This window comes from Drosophila tropicalis, unplaced genomic scaffold (assembly GCF_018151085.1).
Source record: "Drosophila tropicalis isolate 14030-0801.00 unplaced genomic scaffold, ASM1815108v1 contig_573, whole genome shotgun sequence".
Classification (NCBI taxonomy): domain Eukaryota; kingdom Metazoa; phylum Arthropoda; class Insecta; order Diptera; family Drosophilidae; genus Drosophila; species Drosophila tropicalis.
This window is the reverse complement of record NW_027173049.1, coordinates 673,204-695,124: the sequence shown is the minus strand read 5'-3', so window position 1 is coordinate 695,124 and position 21,921 is coordinate 673,204. Positions and strand designations below refer to the sequence as shown.

The 21,921-nt window shown below is 38.9% G+C and overlaps 2 protein-coding genes across 2 annotated transcripts in view; one reads left to right on the top strand and one right to left on the bottom strand.

Annotated features, from left to right (window-relative positions):
- Positions 1-21,921, top strand: part of dpr1 (defective proboscis extension response 1) — a 69,741-nt gene that overhangs the window by 41,991 nt on the left and 5,829 nt on the right. The window contains exons 2-4 of the mRNA XM_068287804.1: positions 2,813-2,979; positions 13,277-13,354; positions 13,432-13,564. Coding sequence (XP_068143905.1) covers positions 2,813-2,979; positions 13,277-13,354; positions 13,432-13,564 — 378 coding nt within the window. The remainder of the gene's footprint in view (positions 1-2,812; positions 2,980-13,276; positions 13,355-13,431; positions 13,565-21,921) is intronic.
- On the bottom strand, positions 4,498-7,565 carry LOC137575319 (uncharacterized). Its single transcript, XM_068287833.1, has 6 exons — positions 7,363-7,565; positions 6,694-7,267; positions 5,747-5,881; positions 5,357-5,576; positions 5,229-5,290; positions 4,498-5,168 (listed from the first exon to the last, which is right to left on the bottom strand). The coding sequence occupies exons 1-6, from the start codon at positions 7,379-7,381 to the stop codon at positions 4,727-4,729; spliced, it is 1,452 nt and encodes a 483-aa protein (XP_068143934.1). The 5' UTR covers positions 7,382-7,565; the 3' UTR covers positions 4,498-4,726.

Here is a 21,921-nt window from a genome sequence, read left to right as displayed (position 1 = left end):
ACCACATTTGCTAATTTAGTGGCAGAAAGTTGGAAAACATTTTTCCCGGAAGCCTTCGCATTGTCTGCCATCTGTTTTGTTGTGGATCGGTGGGTGGGTGGCTGGCTGGTTGGTTGGTTGGTTAGGTTAATGCATTATGTTAATTTGTAGGCGCTGAAAATGTTTGATTATACATGTTTAAAGCCAAAACCAAAATCTGACAGGCGGCATCTGCTATTCGTTGGGTGTTGCCGGTGCCGCCAGCGGCAAGTGGCAAGTGGCAACTTGGGCTAAACATTTTCCACAAAGCAGAACAGAAAAGCCGCATCGTTAATTTTCACAATATGAGCAAATTTTCCATGCATAAACTTAAAATTTTAGACAAAATTTCCAAAACACGCACGCCCTCACACACTCAAACACACACACACACACACACTCATGGCAGGATATTTTCGTCTGGAAATGTTTGGCTGTTTGTTGGTCATAAATTTCATGTCCGCTGATAATCAATAAATTAAGTTCAGCTTTTGCCTCGTTTGCTGCTGCTTATCGAAATTCCCACGCATTTTCCGCCAACGCTTTTTTTCACGCATACCACGTACACATACGTGAAAAATTTTCCAGCTAATTTTCCCCGTTTGGCTACTGATTTTCAGCAGCAGACATGAACCTAAGTTCCCTTGGCATAGTCTATCCGACTATCGAGCTATCCAGCTATCCGGCTATCCATGTCCGCCCAGTTTAGCCAGACAAGATTGGATCACATCAGTTTGGACATTGATTATCTTTGTTCGAGAGGGACTCAAAGTGTTTATGACTGGCAAAACTCATATAGTAGGGCATATCGATTTCGTTTTGGCCTTATCGTTATTACATTTGGCATGTGGAATTTGTTTTTCATATTCGGATCTCTTTTGGCTACAAGGACTCACGTACGAAAATGTTGCGGGTACGCATTAAATTTAACTTTGTCTGTTTCGAAAATTTTTCCAAAGTAAATCGTAAAATTTGTCATGCCCTTTGTCAGGACAGAGAGTGAGTCAGTCAGTCAGTCAGTCTATTGCGAGAGTCTCAACATGTTTTGCCTGTGCCAGCAACTTCTATGCTGATGCTCGTATGTTTTTACTTTCCCATCACCATGCCCCAGCATCACCCTCACCCGCTCTCCATCTATGTGCTATCTGGTTTCCTTTCTATCTCTGATTCCCTACCGTGTGGAAAAACTTTGCGTATGTTTTCCAGCTGCCTTTTGTGTGCGTGCGTGCTTGGGAAAACTTTTCACTTTTTTTGGTTTTATTTTTATTTTTTTCGTGTTCTTTCGTTTCGTTTTTGGGCGCGTGCGGAAACGGAAATGTGCAACAGCAGTTTCTTCTTTGATTCCTCGCTGCCAGCCCGCCCGCATCGAGTTCAGAGTTCGATACACTAAAAACCAGCAGCAGCGGCAGGATGAAGAACTCTTCTTGTTGGCTGATTCCAGTTGTTAGTCTCAGCCGGCTGAGTGCTGAATGTTCCATGGTGAAAAGTTTATTCCTCTTCAGCCCCGACCCCTCCACTGCTGTCATATCTCTTTCTCGTATTGATGAACTTATTTTCGCCAGTTTTACTTCTACTTTTGATTGTATCTACATAATGCTTTTCATATTGGTCCTGCATGTAGCCGTTTCTTCTTGAAAGCTTTCAAACTCATTGCCTTATGCAAATGTTTCAGAAACACACACTTTCACCCACACACCAATCCACACACACACACACACACACACACACACACATACACTCAAACAACACCACACACAAAATTCAGCTATTTTCCGAGAACCATTACTAAATGCTTTGAATCGAACCTTTTGCATAATATAATAACCAAAGTGTTTGCTTTTCAAGAAGCAAACATCAAACAAAAGCATGTTCAATTGCCTCTTTAGTCCATTTTCTTTTTAAATGGAAAGGGAAGAAGGACGTAGGACATGGGGACCGCCTACGGAAATGAAGACCGATACATCTTGATTGATAAATCTTTTCAAAAATCTGTCCATCTAGTATTTTTGTAATTATTGTTGAACAACTTTACATTAGAAAGGTACAAAAATGCAAAAAAACTGATCGATTTGAAACTAAATTCGGAATTTATTGTCCAAATATGTTTTTATTTATGCCAAACATTTAGTCCACGTTGTGAACGTTTTTGGCCGAGATATGACCAAACATTTTGTCACGAACTGCCGGGGCTTCCAAATCTTTATATCCGATTAAAACGAGGTCATATTGTGGCCAAATCCAAGGGCTATTCGACTGTCATGGATAGAGTTTTTATTTTTTTTTAGGCGGTATTTTTTATTTCGAAGAATTTTGCTATCTACGCCCATGCCTTCAAGCCATATGCAAACTTTGGTACAAAAGAATCATAGAAAACAAAAAACAGTCAGCAAACTGAAAATGGCAAAAAAAGGAATATAATTGTTTGTTGAGGGTTTTTTTTTTCCTTTTTGGTTGTTGTTTTGTTGCTGCTGTGTTTGTTTGTATTTTCGCAGAATTTTTATGCGAATTTTATTACTTTTCAGTTTGCTTTTTTTTTTTTTTGCTTCCCCCTCCCCCACACACACACACACACATTGCACCACCACTATGTTTCGAGGGCTTTGTGAGCTTGCCACCAAAATTGAGGACTCACTCTCTAGGATCCCTTACCCTTAAAACAACAATACAAATACATTCGTATGGGTTCGTTTTGTATGAGCAAATGAAAATGAAAATAAATTTCCATTTGGCACAAGTTTCTATATGCTATATGCTCACACACTCTATGTTTCCCTTCTTTCTCTGTATTTTGTAGGTTACGGAGCTGCGATTGCCCCAACGCCGCCGACGACAACGACGACCACAGTCTCGCCCTCGAATTTGCTGCCCTACTTTGACTTTGATGTGGCGCGAAACTTGACCGTAACCGTTGGCCAAACCGGCTTCCTCCATTGCCGCGTGGAGCGTTTGGGCGATAAGGATGTAAGTTAAAAAAAAAGGACAATCAAAAAAAAAAGCGACCAAAAAACAAGCACCAAGCATATGGAAATTGTGCGAGATAAATGAAAATTCCGTTAGGGATTTGCTAGACACTCAATCATTCTGGTCGTCGTGATTGCTTGCGTAACCATAAGGCCGCACTAAGCCGAATGATTGAAGGTCGTTTTGGGTTGTTAACCCTTCGCCAAATATGCCTAGTTACTAGCCAACCAAATGACTATGTGCCAGAGTCGAGCCTAATATGTCAACATCAGCGGCACATGGCACAGTGGTTTGGGTTCACTTGAAAAATTTATGATTGGATGGTAGATCCTTACCCAAAACTTGAACCGTTGCACTATGGACATAAAATTAACTTCAGAGATAAATGAGACTTTTTAACATTTTCCTGCATTAAAGAGAAAGTCATATATAACTTTGGTTATCCTTATCTCTTCTCCTTTAAGATGAAGCTAGGCTTGGGTGCTTCAGAATTCACATGAACTAAAATCATTGCATACTTTTAGGCTTGAGTTTCTCTTTAAATGATAGGCGAAATGTGAAATGAATTTACTAGGAGACGAGTCTTAGGTTTTATTTTATTTGAACTGTTTTTGCAGAATATCTCAAAAAACAATTTAATTAGAATTTGTTTCTGCATATGAAAAACGTTTAACAAAATTGACTTTGAATGTGGTTTTTCTGAACAATTTGTTCGTCCTCCATAATTGGATTGAGAAGTCAAATTTTTTGATTTGCCACTGACAGGCCGATAATGAGTAGAAATTGAGGAAAAAGCTTGTGATTCTCCCTGGAGAATAATTTTTGAAAAATCCCAAAAAAATAATTAACATACACAGAAAACAAAAAGACTAACTGATGATGCCCACAATCCATAGTGCACTGTGCTTCGAGAACGAACTCAGGGACTGGCAGCACTACTGCCAGGAGCAAAGCGTCTGTTATTAAATGCCAAGTGTTCGAAGCAGAAGAGGCAACAGGGAGAGGGAGGAAGGGAGGCTTAGACCAAATTACTGGGTGATTTGCAAATGCACTGGCAAAAAGGGAATAGCATAGGGAAGAGAGAAAAATTGGCAAACAAGACAGATGACAACAACTGGAGCAAGAGTAAGAGTAAGAGCAAGAACAAGAACAGGAACTGCTTAATGTTGTTGTATGTATCGGTGAGCGTGTTTGTGTTTGTGTGTATTGGTGAGTTGCTGTGTGGGCGTCCTCATAAACGTAGGCGTGTCTGCAACCTTAACGAGTGCACCACCAGCAAGGCAAAATGACTAATTTATGAGCCATCAATCACGTGACTGGCTCTGCCATCAACATCAACCATTTGACGTGGCCAACGTTATCAGCTTTAATTTGCTTGAACTCTCGTCGTTTTTCGCTCGTACACAGGAAACAGGAAGTGTTCTAGGATAAAGGAGAAGGGGACGGGGGCAGGAACTACACAAAGTGCAGGCACCAGCTTAAGCTCAAGTTTGCCCATTTAATTCAAGCTGCTTCATCTTCATGGAAAGGAAAGTTCATTAAAAGCATTGAAACTACATTAAACAAATGACACACGCAAACAACCAACAAAAGCCGACTAGCAAAAATCCTTGCCCTTGAGCCTTAATTACACTTGGCCAGAATGGTCCGACGAGAACCCATCAAATGGGTGGAGGTGGAGGTGGAAGCGGAGGCGGAGGTGAAGGAGTGAAAGAAGTGGGTTAGTGCTTAGTAATAAATGGCGGCCTTATTGATTGGTGTCCTGCTGCTGCTGCTGTTGTCGCTGTTGCTCTGATTTCCTGTCACTTTCTCTGGCACTTGCGTCAGCTATTGATTCCACTGTGGCGATTACCACAGCAGCCAGGTCAGCGTTATCCATTCGAGTGCCCCACATCTGACTGATCTTTTCCTCCGCTGTCTCATCTTCACTGTTCTGGCTAATTTGTAGTGCCTTGCGGTGAATTGTAACTGGCGCAGGAATTTCAACTGGAGTAACCGAAGCTGGAACTGGAGTTGGCCTTTCTCTATCACTTTCGACTGTTGCAGTAATTTCCTGCTGATCATGATGTGTGAACATGGAGGCAGAAATGGAATTAGTTTCCGGGGTTAGTCTCTGCAAACGACTGGGATTTGGAAAAGGTCGTCGATTTTCGAGAATCAGTTTGATATCCCTTGCAGATTGCCACCAGCTGAAAGACAACCACACGTTAGACAGGATTCAGAATAATCTCTTATTGATCCGCACTTACCGATACCAGGGCGTTAATTGGGATTTGATTAGTATATAAACATTGACAAAGTAAACTGTAATCTGGAAGGCGAATTATTAATGAAAGCAAAGATAAACGAATGAAGATTGAAGGACTCTCATGCTCACCGTCATAAACAGAAAAAACAACATCCACGACTTGGTCCACAGTTTACTGAGGCCCCAAGATTGAGTGTGCAATGAATAATATTGAATGCCTACCAGCAAAGTGCCAATAATGCCAAAGGCCACTAGAGTCAGTAGTGAGAACATCTGGCAATCCTCTTGCAAGGCTCGTCGGCTCATGGCACGGGAATACCACAGACGCAAGGAGTGTAGGCACGAGTAGCTATGCGTAAGAGATGGAGAGTGAAGGAGAGGGTTAAAACAATAAGGCAACAATTAAGTGAGAGGGCCAAGAGGAACTCCATGCAACCATCCGCCATCCAAGCAACGTTGGCTGATTAAAACTTTTCCATTCTTTGATCTGTTGTTGCTCTTTGTCTTTTCGACACTTACCGCAATGTTTGCTCCGTGTTGTACTTAAACTGGCACAGCTCACAGGTGGTACAACGCGAGGTGCTAATCCAACGCTCCAGGCAGTGCACATGAACATAAGTCAGCGATCCTTTGCACAAACAGGGCGACACAAGCCTGAAAAACAACAAAAGAAACGGAAAAACAAAACTCAACGATGAGTTGAGAATAGACAAACAAACGAAGCGAAATGAAATGAAAAACAAAAGACAAATGCCTGAAGGAGTGGGAGGACTTTTGTGTGCGTATGTGCTTGTGTGTGTGCGTGTGCGTGTGCGGGAACACAGGACACCAAAACGGTCTTTGGCGGTGTCATGACATGTTAATATTAATAATTTAAATAAATGTTCTCAGTTAAACGCATTCAATTTTAATTCCATGCAATTAATTTCACGCACAATTTGCCACTGTTCGAGCGTAATTCAATGGGACATTGTATACCCTGTAACCGCAAGTAAATTTAAATGAAATCGGGTATGCCCGACATACTAGAGAACTTGGCGCAGAGGATTCAGATGCCCTCAGCGAGCCACAGACAGTTCCTATATCAATTATTCTCATGTGCAATTAAAGCCCAATGTTACCAATAAAAATGGAATTATTGCTTCAAGGGTCACTTGAGGGGGCTATTAAAAACTCATATGCTAGGTACATAGGTTTAAGCACTCTTACTAACAGCTAGTTCACTCGTTTATTAAAGCCAAAACATTCAATCAGCACCTGTTTTCGTTTCTAACCAAATGCCTATAATTCCCAAGATGTTCAAGCGGTGCATGTGCAGGGGAAAATTGTTCATTCTTACTTAATACCAAAATTTTAATTTGATTTCCTCCTTAAATTACTGTCCTATTAAATTTCATTGGTTACGATATGACCTAGTCTATCAGTTGTGTTGATTTTCTAAAACGATTTATTAGCGTTTTACTCACTGTTCTGGATTATCGGCGTTGTGGCAAATGCGACAGACAAGAGAACCAATCGATGGCGTTGAATCACTAGAGGCAGGCGACTCATATTCCAGGTTAAGGTTATTACACTGTGTGGTCCCGTCAACACAATAGCGCAAAGTGGAAATTGAATCCTTTGTGGTTGTTGTTGCTGTTGTTGTTGTTGACTTGGATGTGGCATAAGCGGAACATGTTGCCGCCGCCAAAGCCGCCTCAGTGCTGGCCAGAGGATGCTCGTACCTCTCGTCATCGTGTTGTAGTATTTGAAATTGCACATTTGGCTTTAGGCCCAAGCAAATGGAGCATGCTGGCTGCTGCTGTTCGGTCATCTCTGTTACAGTTGCAACACTTGCAACATCTTTGTCCTTATCAATTGCTGTTGCTGTTGCTGTTGCTGCAATGGGCAATTGCAGCTCCTTCGAATTGATGCAGGTCTCGACAATAATGATGCCTGGTGGCATGGCATCGGCACTGCTTGACGACACGAGTTCATCGAGTTCCATTTGTAATGTTGTCTCGGCTATTGGCTTGTGGTCAATAGTATTGCCCGAATCATCTACGCAATTATATGTATGCCGTGTGGAGAATGGGAGGAAGATACAGTAAACAAACGAGTTACGCATTCAATGCGATTGATTGAGGTGAACTAACCGCAATTCTCACACTCCATTTCCGCACGTGAACTGAACGGTGCCACGAATTGATTTAATCAGTAATCCCTAAGACGGTCAATCGGTTTAAGTCTTAAGCAATTCACTAAACACAAGAAATTTTAAATCATATTTAAATATTTTAGGCGTTTCGTTTTTTATGTTATAATGAGGCTAAAATAAAAGTTTTGTTTGAAAATTCAAAGTACACTTCGTCTCCGCAGCGGTTTAAGATGATTCTGACACATCGAGGAAGTTTTTTCATTCCCCCTGAAATTTTTAGCAATATTTGAAATACTTTTTTTTTATTTAGAGAGAAACTATCTTTAGCAATAAGCAATATTTGTACTTACTTATAGACCTTAAAGACCTTTATTAATTAAAAACAGCTTATTGTTTTAACTTATTGCTAATTTAGTCATTCACATTGATTTGACCCCATCGTGTAGATCATTTTCCTAAGGCCAACAATGCCAAAGTCAATTATACTAATAATAATGAGATTGCCTTAGTCAAAGAAGTTGAAATTCTTCAAAATTAAAATTAATATTTAACTGACATCATGATGGGCTTAATTTGAGGGCTGAATCTGAAAACACACTTGGCTTTTGTCCATCATGATGGATGTTGTAAAATCTGAGGTTGAAAAACAGAAACCCAAAAGTATCCTAAAGATAATCAAAGAAGTTTTTGACAGATTTGTTTGCAAACATTACAAATAAATAATGTGTTAGCTCCAATAGATTAGAATAGCTCCTTAAAATTAAAAAACGAAAAGTTCTTCAACTAGCACACATTTGGGTGCAAATTTTAGAAATGTTTTGGGTATGGACCCAAAGTGTATACTTTTGATATATTGAATACAAAGTATCCATCATCAACCAACTAATCAATTAGTTAAATGAATCCTCAGAATCATCATTATTAAAGGAAACTTAAATGCAAACGCCAGTCAGAGATTGGGAAGCAAAGTGGTCCACTTGTTCGAGGGGCATAAAGTGGAAGTTTAATTGAGAATGGATGTAAAATTTCTGGGAGTCTGTAATATTGGTACACCCCTACTTTGTGTTCAGTGGATTATTGTCGGGTAGATAGCTGGTGTCCATCACACTGAACGACTATATGCAAAATACGTACATATGGATCTCTAGACTCGGCCCGGGCTAGCAGCAGCTATGAAACACAGACATTGGGTGTAACCCCATTGTGTTTGTAGGGAGAATCAAAAAAAAGAGCAGCTTGTGGTTGTTAAACGTAAATTGTAATCGACAGAGTGGAACCGCGAGTTGTCAGTTGCCATACAAATACACTCGCACACACGGACACTCCACCTCATACCCTTTATTTGTGTGTGTGTTGGTATCTAGGCTGCAGTGCCTCCGTCCTTGTCGTTCCCTGCTCTGCTCCATCACCATAAACTCTAAATTGAAAGTGTAACAGTTACGGCAAATAACTTTGCCGCCACTTGGCTTCCATTACGATGGGGCTTTCATGCCAAAGGACTTTATAGGGTAGGTGGCCAAAGTTTTGGCATCCTGGTGTAATTTATGCCCGCGTTGTTAGTTCGTTAGCCAGAGTTTGCTGCGGGTGCCATTACCATATCAACTGCCTGCGAACCGACGGTCTGCCTTTTGTATTTTCATTCTCAAATGTTTTTTCTCTTCTCCATTTTCGGCGTACCCTTGCAATAAGAGTATCTCCGTTTAGTTTGTAACTCTACAACACAAAGATGAATGCATTGCCAAACACTTAAATGCATGTTTACAAGTTGGCTACGAACAATGACCTTGGAAAACGGACGATCCTTAGTTGCATTTGAGATGAGATAAAAGCTGACCCCAAAAGTATGCTTTCAAACTTGAACAATTCAAAAAATGCATTAATGGATTTTGCATACCAAATGAATCTATTATCCAAAAGATAAGGGCTAGCACTTGATGCTCAATGATAAACTGATGAACCAGCAAGGGTATAGAAACTACGGCTTAGTCAAATTCAGATGGTCCTCTCTGGTTTTTTTTTTTTTTTTGCATTTCGTTGAGCGCCGGAAGCTTCTCTTGAATCCGCTTGTTCAACTTGACTTCACAGGATTGTCCGTTCACTGTTGATTTATTACGCAGTGCCGAGTGCCGCCGCCAAAACACGAGTATGAGCAATTTAGCCATGTAACAACAGCCTAAACACAGCCCAGAAAAACCAGTAAAAAAAAAGAGGAGAAAAGAAAAGTTTTAGGCAGCGAACCCTTTTTAATTCCACGTTTGTTGTTGCTGTTTTTGAAACATTCACACAAACAAAAAGAAAAAAAAAATAACAAAAAAAAGAGAAGAGGGAAAAATCTGTTTACAACTTTGTTTACAAAATACTTGCAGAAGTTGCCGTTTAAATCTTCATTTTTATACCCAGTTTTTCCTCTTTCGTATTGAGTGATAATTGCGCTTTATGCTTGGAGTCTTAATATAGATCGATGAAAGGGCAATTTAATGTGTATTAAGTTCATTAGGTTAGCTCTCTGGTAATTATAATTTGTCGAAAAAGGGGGTCAAATCTTCCCCACCCCATGACCTTTTTTGGTTGGAAGCGAGTAACTTTTCCTTGATGAAATTTTTCACACCCATTTGCGAAAGGACCTCGGACTAAACAAAGCCACTGCCAAAGAAAGAGCCAGACAGAGAAAAAGTACTTGTGGAGAAGAAAAGAAAAGAGAAAGGGAGAAGCTGGTGAGAGAAGAGGTAAAGAAAACAACAACTAACTAATAGCAAAACTGCAACTGTTTCAGGCTCTCAAGTTTCCTTACCAAAAGACTCTTGGTTAGAGACGCAGAAAATGCGTCAGCAAAGTTTTTAATGTATTTTCGCCAAGTTTTCACACACACACACGTATTCACACTGATATATATACTTATACATATATAGGCGGGTAAGGGGACACCCCTTGCCCAGTTGAAACTTGCCTCATTTTGGTAGTGTTGTAAAATGACAAAACAAAAAATGGCGAAAAATAAAAGTAAGAGTGAGATGGAAGTGAAAAAAGAGTGGATGAAAATGGGGAAAACTGAAGCTTTTCCAGCGAAAGTTTTTGCAACCAACACAAAGTGTTAAATAATATAAAACTATGCTTGTGGTATTTATTTAAACCTAAAGACATTACCTAAATTATACCCAAAGCACAGTGCGAAAACTTTATTCTCAGGCTAGGGACTTGACATGGTCGCTGGTCGTTCTCTTTAGCTGCCTCGGCTACCTGGACAAATCCTTGAGTTGGCCGGTGCGAAGGGTTTTGTTTGGGTTTAACACCGTATTCACCGTTGCTCTGCACACTTCTCTGTGAAATTGTTTGCAGCGAAGTTGTAAAACTTTTCACTTTTGCTTTTTAGTTTGCGAAATTAAATATTAAAGTGTTGAGCTTGTTGAGTTGTAAACTGCAAAACTCTTTCGTATTTTTCGGGCCATACTTACTCATAAATTAAGTATACGACCGATTCCATTTCCCCTCCCCATCGAATGTTTCAACATCCATTTTAATACCCTCTAGTAGTATGATAGAAAAGTCAGATGAAGCCGCAAAAACTGAGCTTAAGATATTAGAAATTTAAACTTACTTTTCTTCAAAATGTCAGAATGATAAAAGTTAAAGAATCAATTGATAAAAACAGATCAAAGATGACCAAATTAACAAAAGAAATTTATCCCATCTCATTGCAAGAATTTCCAGGAAATCAAACAAATCATTTTCTGTGAATCTTTTGTGATAAATGAAATTGTCATCTAACAAAAAGATAAAGCAAATCATTTAAATTGTGGCTAATGTTAGCTTCATTAGATGGGATGGAATGTTTCGGTTTTAACCCATAAATTAAAGAAAATAAAATGAGACCATTCAAATAATTGCCAGGTATTCGCAAAGGATATTTTGCGTGGAGTCTAGAAAGTTTTAAAGTTAGTAGAAAGTTTTGTTGCACTTAATTTATTTGTAAGCAAAGATTGTTTTCCTTTTAAAAAGTGTTAAAGAGTAGCAAAAGGTTAAAAGTTACAATAATATCAATAATGAATAACAGTCTGACGAACTAACAAACACAGAGGTAGTTAGTTAGTAATATACTTATATACTTATTTCAGTGCTGCACATCACTGGATTAAGCCTGCAGGGTATTCAATAGACGTTGCCTACTTTAATATACGAAAACTGTTGGCTTATTGTTAGGTTTTACGATACTTGCAGTTAGTTTCTTATTCCTTATTACCTCATATTGCTCATACGCACTGAAAGCCGGCCGACCAAGCAACATCTAATACTGACCAGAATTAAGCTGCTCAGTTGAAAATGTTGTTTGAGAGTTTTACGAACGGCTTTCATTTTGTTGCCTTTTAACCTTTCCACACTACTCCACCACCGCCCCCTTCCAATTGTCTGGCCCCACCAATTTATTGTGTTGGGTTTTGCAGTATGGGAAACGTTTAATTTACATTTTCTCACTTTGGCAGAGACAGAGACAGAGCAGAGGGGAGAATCTTCTATGATGGACATAAAAACGAGAGCGTAAAACTTTTACAAGCGAATGATTTTTATGTTTACGTGTTACGTGACCGTTTTTATTTACCCATTGTTGTTGGTGTTCTATGTATTCTTATGTATTTTTTGTTGCTCGAAATCGAAATGAATTTATTAGATGGCCAATAGTTCTCGGCCTGAATTTATTATTAAGAATGGTCGACAGGCGTAAATTAACTATTGAATGTTGTAATTCAAAATCCAAAAAGGGGCAAAAAGGAGACACAAAACTTTTTGTATTGTAATTAAAATTGAGTATCGCAATAAGAGCAACAACAAGAAGTCCAAACAAAACTAAGGTCATTAAATAAATTGGAAACAATGTGCCAAAACAAAACAACAAAAACAAAAATAGAAAAAAAGAAGAGAAATGAAAAGGCCAGGCACAAAAGTCAGCAGTCCCAAAGAAATCACAGTCCAAGGAGAAAAAGACAGAAAATCATGGTTAATGGCACATTCCCAGAAGATTTCCTGGCTAAGGCCAGGCAAAAGGCAAAGGCATTGGCAATGGCAAAGGCAATGGCAATGGCAAAGTCAAAGGCAATCAAATGAAAATGTAATTCAAGCAATATAAAATGTTGCAAATAAAGGCCAACACAAAAACGAAGAAAAAATGGCGTCAAAGCTTAGCTAGAGCTGTCTGGATATTGGCAAAGGGATTGAGGATTGTGAATTCTGGATTGCTGAAATGAAGGACAAATGGAAGAAGAAGGCTATTTGAAACAATTCGAAATTCCGCTGAGGCAGCAAATTTGACAAAACTCAACTGGCCTTTCAACTAGTCATCGCTGTTGCTGTCCTTCTGTCTGTCTGTCTGGCTGGCTGGCTGGCTTAAAGACTTTCCAATTGTTTAGGTGGTGAATAGAGAGGTACAGGGCCAAGCATCGATATAGACAATAAGCCTTTGTTGTCCTCCATTTCCCCTCCTTTCCGCTGCTTTGTTGCTTAGTTCACGTGTCGAACACGCAACCCTTTTTGCCCTCTCAACTTGTTTTCTTTTTTTTTTTTTTTTTTTTTGGTGGCCTTCACATTTGTACGTTTTTCTTTCACTTTTTTGTTTCTTGATTAAATGCCAAAACAAAAACGGCAAAATTCTAAAGATTAAACAACAACAACAAGAGAAAACCAAAAAAAAAACCAAACGACAAGGAGCATTGAAAAGAAAAGAAAACTTTACGCTTTGTTTTTCCTCGACACTGCTGCTTCAAGTGGGGGAAAGAAGACAAAATACGTTAACTCAGTTGAATTTATGTGTGTATAGAAAAAAGTTTTAAGTGCGGAAATTTGTAATTTTTTGTTTCAAGTCTTCAGACATTGCCCAAATACATATATGTATAAAACATCCTACACTTCTCTCGTGCTTGCAGGTCTCTTGGATACGCAAACGTGATCTGCATATACTTACAGCTGGCGGCACAACCTACACATCCGATCAGCGTTTTCAGGTAAGCTAAGCGGTTTGATTTGCCGGCTTAGCAGCCGTGAATAACGTAATTGAGGGGCGTCTGTGTCTTCCCTGCAGGTTATACGACCCGACGGATCAGCCAATTGGACACTGCAAATCAAATATCCACAACCACGAGATTCGGGTGTCTATGAGTGCCAAATCAACACGGAACCAAAGATGTCCCTGTCGTACACCTTCAATGTTGTAGGTGAGTACCCATGGCATAGAATGAGAATTAATTAAAACCTGCTATAAATAACATAGAAAGACATAGACATTAAAAATGTTTTTCCATTGTCCCTCGGAATAAAAAGTTGTCAGCTCGATAATTAAACATTTTGTTCGTCGCTCCCAGACAAACGAAATTAATGAATTCTAATAAAACTTTTAAACAACAAATTCTCAAAAAAAAAAGTGTTGGTCAGCGTTGAAATTCAAAGCCTCCATAGTGCCCTGTTAGGTATGCTACACATTTCGGGCACAAACTTGTGCTCATTATCGTAAAGGCCAAAGAAAAATTCTACTCATCTGAGAATACTTTCAAATTGGACGAAATCTTAAAAAGTTATATGGCCACACATATAGTCGCAGTTTCCCTGGGCAATGCCATTGCCGAAAATTGGTCACAAACCACTGAAGTGATTACTTTTATGTGTTATGCTCTTGAAATTGGTCTAAGCCCAAACTACACATGTGCATGAAATAGAGAGAGAGACTGAGAGAAACATAGAGAGAGAGAGAGAGAGACAGGGAAGGGGAAATGCTTCGCATTTCAAGAACATGCAGCTTTCATGAGCTTAAGGATGTCATACACTATGCATGTTATTTATCCCATATACACAGACTTTGCTTCACCCTCACTTCCCCTTGCTTGTTTGCCGTCCTTTGGCTCTATTACGTGTGCCACGTTCTGTCGCAGCAGCAGCATCTTTGCCATTAGCCAAGTTTAAACACCCACTGAGCGGCTTTTGTGCTTGGCTAGAAGCATTTGCTGCTTTCTGCCGTCTAGTGTGATTATAAAATTTCAAATTCGATTATGTGCAAATTGGCCTGCTGCTGAGCCACGACGAGCATATCAAATTGGCTGTTGCTTAAACTTCGCACAAAAGTCTCCAGTTCTTAACTAGTTTTGTGTTGTGTAATTAAAGTACAAGTTTAGTTTGATATTAAGCTGAAACATTTTGTTGGGGAATGGGGCGGGAAGGGTCAAGTAAAAGATACATTCCCCCACTTCTCCCCCACCCACCGAACATACATTTATTTTTTAATGAATTTTCATTTTCATTCCCGTTTTCGTTCCGTTGTTGCATTTTTATTATCAGAATTCGCATTAGCCCCAAAATGCATTTTGGGTAAAATCTTTTGGTGCGGAAGAATGCTTTCAATGAGCTTATTTGATTTCTGATTTCCCATAGCCTTGCCTTCTATACAAACACACACCATGCATGCATCCATGTGTGTGTGTGTGTGTGTGTGTGTTTGGGTATGTGCATGTGTGTGCTCTCCCTGGGTCACATGGGTAAAAGAGAGTTTTGAATAAAATGCTTTGGTCAGCCCTGAGTGAGTGCGTTATGAATGTTTTAATATGACTACACAGAAAGAGGTTAGAGAATAAGTTTTTACTAAAACAACAACAAGAAATGCTACGCTATGACAGACTGACAAGCCAACATGTCAGTTGAGACTGACACACACACACATACGTACTTACACAGGCAGACACACATAAGAGTCATAAATATTACATTTGCGGAAATGCAAATGACTGCCAAAACGGTCACGCTCATACGCCCATACGCCTTCAAGCCGCTACCACCCTCTTATTCAATGTTCTATCTATATACATACATACATATGTATGTGTGTAGGTAGGCGGTGTGTGCCCTTCTTTCTCTTCCACCCTCTCTCTCACACTCTCTCACTATGCTCTCTTTCCCCCTACTCATTTGAATGCCCAAAAAGAAATGTGCATATAAAATATTCGACATGCCACTCACGCGGAAACAGCAAACAGCAGGTCAGACCACACAGTGGTATGAGAGCTATTTGTTATTTAACGAAAAATTGATTTCAATTGCCAGTTGTAACAAGACTATTGAACCCGAAATTCAACCACAAAAAATCGTTTACCAGAAAAAAATCCTTTAAAGATTGGAAGTAAGTAAAAGGCTTCTGAATAATCGAAAAATATCCTTAGCCAGCGAAACTAAAATGATTAAATCCATATAAAGCCCTAATGTCTAGTCTGTTTCAACAAAGATTGGATGAGATTAAAGTAAGCAAGCCGCATATTTTAATTGTCTTGTCTAAAGTTGTGGAATGAATAACTAACTTGATTTCGCGCCTCATTTTCAAAATAATTCACATAGATGAAACGGCATGATTGATTGAAAGAAAGAGAGATAGAATGTCAAGAACACAAAGAGAGTTAGGAGTTGAGGAACGTCGAAGATGTGAGCTGACAGTTTGAAATTGCTAATAAATTATAGAATTATAAAAGGTGTAATTACTCTTACCTTGTAATAATTTAATACTAAAACCTTAGAGATATCCTCTAACTTTGTTTAAAAAACCATTATCCTTTATTAGGATAGCATTATGCCTTGCCTCAATTGGCAGGTTTTAAGTTCCAAATCATATTGCCATGTAAGTCTTCACTCCTAAAGAAGCTTCAGTTTCTACTGTACCGCATTAATTATAATTTCGTCGTGCTTTGATAGCTTTGACCCACTGTGCCGTGTCTATGTTGTCTCTGCAAACACATTTGTTGTTGGTGCCAGCATTTTTTATGCGCTTATGCAAATAAACAAAAAAGAAAAAATAAAAAAAAAAGGAAGAAAAGACTGAAAAAAACATTGCACTAAAAATTCCATAAATTTGTTTTTCCGTTTTACTTATTTATTTTCTCCAACGCCAGTGAAAATTCTTTTACACTTCAGTGCGAAGTCGCGTTGTCGAGCGAGACAAAACAGCGCCAAGATGACCAAAGCATCATAAACATAAATTCCCCTCCCACTCTACGCCAGGCTTTCCCCCCTGTATTTTGCACAATATTTTCGACATTTTAATGCAACCAGCAGCCGCTCCAATTGCTTAAATTACCAAGTTTATGTACACAACTCGACGGAAGTGAGAAGAAGGAAAGGAAGAGGAGTCCACCGAGCCCTTCCCTCAACTAGGTGCTAAACTATGTACGCATAGATAGCCGAACTGGGGGAACAAGTTGTCGCCTGGCCTCGATTTAATTTTGAATACAAGACAAAATTATCAAATATGCTGATAAAGTGAGCAAATTGTAAATGAAATTATGTGTGGCATCTCACTGAAAGGAGACAGCCAGGCCAGGCCAGGCCAGGCCAGCCCAGTGCAGACTGGAGCGAAAAAAGGTGATGTTAATGTCAAATGAAAAAATTGTGTTTACCCGGGCGAATGTAATCAAGCGAGAGCGCTTCGTAGTTAACTAAAAGATGCGGATGACGAAGGGCGGGGGGAAATGTTTAAAAATAAATTTAAATTGCTTAGGCGGCAACAAAGACACAACAAGGAAAAAGGAGACACACAGTACGTTCAGGTAGAGGTACTATCCATAGAGTTGAATAAGTGGCTGCTGCAACTGAGGGACCAGAGAATGCGAGGAATGCGTAGGATCTAGCAAAGATGCGAAGGAAGAAAAAAAAAACTGAAATTGACAGCAATTTGAATGCGCAGCTTTGGCTCCGCGTCGCAGATGAAGTTGCCAACCGAGTAGATTGCTCATTTTGGGCTCCATAAAGCAACGCGACTGGCGGTGCTGATGTCCTGCCGCCAGGATTTGTTGTTGCCTCTGCCTGCCTGCCGCTTTGTTGACATTAGCAGCCAGCAAATTGCATGCAATCAAGCGCAAATAATTTCCCCAGCTCTAAAAATTCGAAGAGACGTTCAATTTGTAAGCATTTCGTGTTGCACATTATGTTTTCTGCTCTTTCTCACAACACATAACAATGAACCCATCTAAAGGGTAGACGTATTCAAGAAAGCAGCTCAACAAATTGCTACCATTTGCTAAACAATCATCTTCAAAGACTAAGAAGGAGCGACAGAGAGAAAGAGAGACACGAAGCTGTATGATCATCTGGCTTCGATAAGAGATTCGATTTTAAAAATCAATCAATGGCCATAAACAAAATCGAATCCCTGGGTATGGCACAAGAAGACTTTTTTAACCAACAGCTATTTATACCACTCACCTGTAAAGTGAATGTGACATAAGGTTTTTCCACGCCCCCTTTCGCCCCGTAATTTAAAAAATCTCGATTATCTCCTGTAGATCAACATTCACTGTGGCCTTCAAAAGAAAAGACCTTATGCAATTCGTCTAGTTAGAACGTTACATCCACTAGGTAGAACGCGAATTCATGATCCCAAAACGCTTTATAAAGACTAAACTTGGTGGGGAATTTCATTGTAGATAACCCAAAGAAGAAAAACGAATAAAAAACAGTACGAAAATTCCCTTAAGAAATTAAATTACACTCGTTTAAACTTTAAAGCTTTACTTTACTTCAAACCCCAATGTTGGTAGCATTTCCCCTCCGATGCAGCAATACTGAAAGCTAGTTCTGTCGGGGATAATGGAAAGGATTGTGGGTAACGAATAATTTTTTGTTTAATATGAGTATCTTTAATTTGAATTTCTGTATTGTATTTTAAAATTTAATTTCCGTATTTAAGTTCGGCTTAAAATATTCCCATCATAGATTGAAATGATTGATTGACTGATTTACTCTCAATATGTATTGTTTGTGTAATTAATTTGGCTCTTCATATTTAATTTTCCTGGTGAATATTTGAGGTGGATTAAAATTTAATTCTTTTTACAAGTAATATTAAATACTGATGAAGAAGAAATGTTTGATTGTTACATTAAATTCATTTCGATTTTTGAAATAATTTTAATGGGTTTCTAGATTCCATTGACGTGTTTCAAGGTGGGAGACTGTGACATTCGGAGATGGAAATGCGAATTGCACTGAGATGAGATGGATTCGATTCATTATCATACGAGGTCTTTTGTCTGAAAACATAATCCGCCTCCTTACCAGCGAGCAAATTGCATCTTAGTGCTCCCATTCGCACTGCGGTTTAAAACAAAAACCGAAATGCATATTATTATGCTTATTAAGAGCCCAAATTACCCAACACTTTAGGCAGCTTAAAACTTAAACGATTTGCATTCAACGGAGTAACGAGTGGGAAGCCAGTTTGTAGTTGTCGGTTTTTCCGTTGACCCAATTTGCATCGTGGAAATTGAACGTGCGGAAAAGTTTATTTAACTTATTATATATATTATGAAAAAGTATAAGTATGCAGAGCACAAAATCAACAAAATGTTTCAAAGAAATCAGCGAACTGCGGCCGACAATCCGACGGATACAGCGGATACAAAAAATGGAATGACATTAAAATCTGCACAAAGAGAGAATTAATTTAAATGCATAAACATTATAAGCATTATATGTACATATGTACATATCCACTTGATTGTTATATATTGTATTATAAGACTGATTGCCGGAGCTAGTTTCCGCAAGTTGAGTCCTAAATACCCTTGCATTGCCCCCCTGCTAGGTCTGAAAGGCCCTCCAGTTTATTCATTTTCGATCTATGTATGTTCTTAATCAGATAGAGCACTTAACTTAGATTGATGACAACTTCTACTTAACAAAATAAGGTGATTAATCAATCATTATTTCGTATGATATTGACAGATCATATGTAGTATTTGGGCTTTCTATATATTATAGTTTTACTAAACCTGAAAGGGCAATTGACACGTCACTTGGAAGATTGTTCAATTCTCTTTCTCTATGACAGCTTATCCATCAGATTGACTACCTTATTGTCATTTCTACGATCATCTAACTAGACTCTGGCTACGAGATACAGATAAAGATCTAGGTGAAAGAGTAGTTGAAGAGTAAAGTAGTTGACTGGGTAAAGTAGATATATATTTCTTCCATCAGATTATAATGTAATCAAAAAGTAAAGTACATTTTCTGCTGTCTGCTTTTCAAGAACTTTCTTTCTTTATCCTACTTTACTTCCGCCCCATAAGAGAAGCATTACATTTCTAAACCGCCTTAAAAGCAAGTTTTATTGATGCATAAGCCTTTATATTAACTTGTCTACCTATAGAATTTTGATAGATTCATGAAAAAAGAAACTTGCAGATCAGCAGATGTAATGTTAATCGAGTTAGAGAGAAAGATATGAATTTTGATAAGTATAGAAATCTGGTAAATCAGGCGAGGAATATAAAATTTTAATTAATCTATTTGGCATTAAGTAATTACCTTCTAAATAAAAGAAGAACAAACCTATTCTCGTTTTCAATTCCTTTTTTCATTACTCTTATTCATTCATTCCCTGTAAGCTGTCATAAGTAGTGGGCGAATCTGGGGCAAAAATGTTTTGAAAACGGAAACGGAAACGGTGCGAACGACTCAGAAACGACAACTGGGTAGAAATTGTAATTCATATTGATTTACAATCTTCTTTAAATTTGGATCAAATACAGTGCTTAAAGTCAATCTGAGCTAATTCCAGAAAAATGAGTTCTATCATCAGCAGATTTTGTTAAATACCTAAATAATACTGTAAATTATTAGTTTCTAATCTTACAAAATTCATAGACTAACTTTTCTTCAAAATGGCAAACAGTTTGTATATCGAGATGTATCCTTTTCTAGGGTATTCAAAATGGCGGAAAAAAAAATGCTGGCACGACAATAAAATGTTTTACCACAATTTCCTTCATTTCGCATCCAAATTACATTCTAGGCCAAAAAATTGCTCTTCAAGCGTTCGTATTGATAAATTACAAGAATATGACAAAAGAAATGGGCCAGAAGTGGTGGATGAGGAGGAGGAGGAGGAACAGCGAACAGGAGGGATAGAAAAATAGGAGAAGGAGAAGAGCAGAAGTCGAGAGAAGCAAATGATTAATGTCTCTGCAGCAATGCCAAATTATTAATAATAATAATAATCACAACAAAAGAAAATTGTCCAGGTCCCAGGCCTAAGATGAGGAATGAAATTGAGCGGCCTACAGTCGGTGGGTGGGGATGTTGGACTAGGCCTTGATGAGGTTTCTGGCATTGGAACGAGATTTTTGACAGCCAAATGAGAATTTTCCGCCAACGAAGAGAGAGGAGGAGAGAGAGAGTGGGGCAAACACAAATACTTCATCAATTGTGTGTTTTCGGGGCAATGTGGCTGACTTTTACAAATTGAATTTATTTATTTGATTTGTCAATTAATTCACAGCAATTTGACCTCTCGTGATAGCCCGAAATTTCGCTCGCTTCTGAAGATTAATTATGTCGACGATGTTTTTAAAGAGCCAGTGAAACTTTAAGCGATTTTTTTCCCTTTTACCCCCACATGTATGTGTGTACCTACATACACATGTATATAGAACATATTAAATTGTTTTCCAGGCAATAAATACCCATCCTCCATTGTCTCCGTCTCTTTCGTGTTGTTACATGTGTGCAAACATACATCAGCATTGGCGAGGGGTAATAAATTTTTACAGCCAGCAAAGGATATGGCTACAGCAAAGTTGCAATGGGCCAACAAAAAAAGAAAAAGAAGAGCACATAACCAGGCGAAGCCAAGGAGCGTTGAGGAAGAGGAGTACAAAGTGGGGGAGGGGGATGGAAAAGTATGCCATGTTTTTGTAGAAAAGTTCATTGCCCCAAATGTTTATGGGCATATAGGCTTATGCGCATTTTATGCGCGAAATCAAGAAAAATGAAAATGCATTTTCATGTTTCTACCTTCCAAGAGTATATTTTCGACCCTTTCCCATACTTTTCTTTCATTTTGCTTTGGTTGCACAAAAATTTTCCAACAGCCTGAGTGAGTTTTCTCCGTGTATGTGTGTGTGTGTGTGTGTGTGTCTGTGCAAACAAGTCTTAGTCAGTAGTCAGACCTTTGTTTGTCCTGGCCAAAAAGCTGAGAGAAAATGAGGTAGAGCTTGAGGGGGGATGTAAAAGTTGCCAGTTATCGTTTGGCATGTGGCCAGAGATCCCAAATTTGCTCTTCTTCGTCTACATACTTCATGGCCAACCTGGGTCAACATAGTGGCCAAATCTAAATGAAAACTTCAAATATACATGAGGTTTGTCGACCCAATCCCACCTCGCCTCCCCTTCCCAACACTACCCTTCATGCTGTCATTTATAAATTGCCTCCAACACTTAATCTAATTATTGTTAAATAAGCAATTTCACACTATGTCAGCCCAAAGGAAATTTTCCAGTCGCATTTATGTATTCCCCGATGCTAAAAATGCGGGCTCCCCCCTGAACACTTCCAGCAAACAGGCCACAGCTCTTTGGTAAGGTGAGAATTCATGCCCCATTCTCCTTCATATATGTACCTATGTATGTATGTACATACGTGGGAGCGAACAGTCGCGTTGTCAGCTGCACGTGTGGCAATAATTTTTCTGCCATTTTGCCTTCCTTTCACCTATCTCCCTCTCTCTGTCTCTCCCCCATATTGTTTGCTGATGGTTTG

Coding starts and splice junctions, on each gene's coding strand:
- LOC137575319 (XM_068287833.1), bottom strand. Junction 5,882..6,693: donor AACGCCGATAATCCAGAACA/GTGAGTAAAACG, acceptor GTTGTTTTTCAG/GCTTGTGTCGCCCTGTTTGT. Junction 5,291..5,356: donor TGTTTTTTCTGTTTATGACG/GTGAGCATGAGA, acceptor TTCGCCTTCCAG/ATTACAGTTTACTTTGTCAA.